The following is a 2,934-nucleotide window of genomic DNA, read 5'->3' on the forward strand; positions in this document are numbered from 1 at the left end:
CTATGGCTAGATAGCTGCTTGCCAGGGGTATCAGAGGTCAGCTTTTTCTGCTGGATACGGTGGAAGACGAGTCTAGAGGTCTTCAAATTATGAGATTCTGTGACAGGGAGGAAGACAAAATAAATTCCAACTGGGAAAATGATGAAAGCTTTATAGAGTAGCTATAATTTTAACCTGACATTAAAGGATCATAGATTGCAGCAGACACGGTGATGGGGGTGGGGGTGGGGGGTGGGCAGGGATTCAAGCTGGAGGGAATGATGTAACTAAACAGCACAGGAGTAAAAGAAAAGTTCAGGAATGCTCCTGGAATTCGAAAGATGCTTCTGCATTTCTGAAACAGAGGATGGCAACAGTACAAAGTGGTCGAATACCTATCTGGGGACTAACTTGAATTCCCTGTACACCAAAGCTCCCTGGGCAGGAGAAAGCCCACTCAGAACCCTGCTGTTCATCTCTGGCTGCCCACTGTTAGGCCACAGCTGGCATAGACCTCGGACGGAGGGGTCTCTTTAGATGCCTTATTTCATGAGCAGCCTCACAGATCAACTGAGTGCAAAGCTCTCGGAAGGGAAACCCCTGTGACGTGCTCTGCAAAGGGTTGTGTGTTCTGCTTTCACCGAGTGTTCTGAAGTCCCTGTGGCTGCAAGCCCGGGGTCTGAAGTGCTCTCTTTCCCTTCTCATAGGTGTTAACCTGCTTACAGGTTTCGGCCAGAGGTCCGACCACTACATATGTGTCAAGAAAGGGGGGACCTGCAACTTCTCCTCCTGCCCGCTCTTCCAAAGGATTGAAGGCACCTGCTACGGCAGAAAAGCCAAGTGCTGCATCCGTTGACTTTGGGCTGGAGCATGGGCAGAGGGGACCCAGAAGCCAAGTGAAGTACTTGTAACTGTTGTTTGAATAAAAGAAGGTTTTTTCGAGGCATACGTCCTTCAGACCAAAATGAGTCTTGTGTCTCCTTTTAGAAGAGGTTCAGAAAGTATGAAGGTCAGAAGGGCAGACAGGCTGGGCCACAAAGCCTGTCCAGGATGGGACTGGGGGATGCTGACTAGGCTGTGACCTGTTTCACTGCCACTTTGTTTCATCACCAGATCTACACAGGAGGGATGCAGGGGGTCCACGTGAGACTAAGGACACCTGATGACGAGATGACACAGCTTCAGGCCTCCCTCTGTCCCAGCAGAAGTTCACCCCTGCTTCAGCGGTCTCAGCTGCCTGCCCATCTGCATAGGCCAGAACCGCTGCCCTTTCTCCTCCCTGGGCCGGGGGCAGTGGGTTGTGGGTTGGTTAACCTCAGCATTTGAGAACCTTCGCTGGGACCATAAAGCTATTCCTATTTCACTCTGTAGGCCTAACAGTAGGGTTCCCGGGTGTCCATCCTTCACTCCAGCACAATCACGTGGTCTATTTACATGTCACTTAGAAAAGCATCCTCTACGACCACTGCCCCGCCTTTCATCATTTCTGCGCCTTTAGGCCTGTAGACACCCACTGATGGGGAAGAGGGAGCTGCCTTCCCTTTTTTCCAATAAATTTCTTACAACCCCTGATGATACGTGTACTTCTGTCCTCTCCTTCATCAGGCGACAGCAATTCCACATTCCACTTCGATAAATTGCAAGCACAAATAAAAATCAAACATTATAAAAACTTTGGGGGAATTCCCTGGCGGTCCAGTGGTTAGGACTCCTCGTTTTCACTGCCCCGGGCCCAGGTTCAATCCCTGGTTAAGGAACTAAGATCCTGCAAGCCACGTGGCACAGCGCCCCCCCCCAAAAAAAATTTGCCCCCATCCCCCAGTGATGGATTTAGACGCTACACCCCTCTTTTGTGAGGGAAAGGCAGAGGAGATGCCATTATGCTGTGTACATTAACCGCTACTCGGGCGTTCTCTGTAACGGGAACACGGCAAGTGTTCATTACACTGTGTCCAGGCCTCCCCCTACTCCTGAAAGGCTAAGAAATAATCTGTTGACTTAAAAAAATATTCACAACCTAAAAGTTGAGAGTTATGTTTTCTTTGGCGGGAGAGTTTAGGACTTCAAGCCCGGGAGGCAGCATCTCAAGTAACCCTGAGAGAACTTCTCCCAGGAAGCCAGGGGGGAGCCAGGTTATACAGAAGTTTTGCAACAAAGGGCAGGTAGTCAGGAACGTCAAAAGATTATTGTTAATTAAAGAAAACCAGATATCCCAAGTTAAGGAATTTAACTTAGCTCTTTTCTGTGTATGGGAAGATGCAAGAGTCTGGGCTCCCTGAAATCATTCCTTTGATATGCACCTCAGCTATCTGGGGCCAGTATCCTGTGTGTTCCCATCCTGAGTTTCCTCAGGGCTCATGGTAGGGAGTGGCAGCAGTCTGATGGCGGCTAGATGGCAGGCATTCTTTCCTTCCTGAGTTCCCTCAGGGCTCACCAGCTCCCCGTTGGCTGTGGTTGCAATCGCTGACTGTGACATCCTTTGTTTACTGACATGGTAGGCAATATTCCACTTATCCCCAGCCACAAAGAGGTCACTGACCATCTCGGAAGGTGGTGACATCACATCAATAGCCCTGTAACCAGAGACTACCGGCTCAGACCAGAATGACTAGCAGGGTTCTTACAGCCCTTCCCAGCCCAACAGCATTTGGCCCCAGGACTTACATTCCTCAGGGGGTAGCAAGTTTTAAAGGAGATGTCCCATCTCCTCTCCACCTTCTCTCCTCCACCCAAATCTCCTGGGAGCTTTTGCATTCACCTACACCTGTGTGCCCAGTGTCACCCTCCTTTGGTGAAACTGGAACGCAGAAGATATTGCCTGAACCAGCCTAGAGGGAAGATGGCTTTGAAGTTAAGGGGGGGCGGTACATGGGGCTGTCTATAAGGCACTTCACTCCCGAATGACTGAAAGGCCCAATTTCATGGTTCCTATTATAGCATCTGTCTAGATGAAGA

General features: G+C 49.8%; 1 protein-coding gene across 2 annotated transcripts in view; it reads left to right on the forward strand.

Moving 5' to 3' along the window:
- Positions 1 to 929, forward strand: part of DEFB1 (defensin beta 1) — an 11,674-nt gene extending 10,745 nt beyond the window's left edge. For both annotated transcript variants that reach the window (XM_024768079.1, XM_024768078.1), the window contains one exon: positions 687 to 929. In XM_024768079.1, coding sequence (XP_024623847.1) covers positions 687 to 835 — 149 coding nt within the window. In that variant the 3' untranslated portion in view covers positions 836 to 929. The remainder of the gene's footprint in view (positions 1 to 686) is intronic.
- The last annotated feature ends 2,005 nt before the right edge of the window (positions 930 to 2,934 follow it).

Source organism: Neophocaena asiaeorientalis, unplaced genomic scaffold (assembly GCF_003031525.2).
Source record: "Neophocaena asiaeorientalis asiaeorientalis breed wild unplaced genomic scaffold, Neophocaena_asiaeorientalis_V1.1 scaffold16, whole genome shotgun sequence".
Taxonomy (NCBI): domain Eukaryota; kingdom Metazoa; phylum Chordata; class Mammalia; order Artiodactyla; family Phocoenidae; genus Neophocaena; species Neophocaena asiaeorientalis.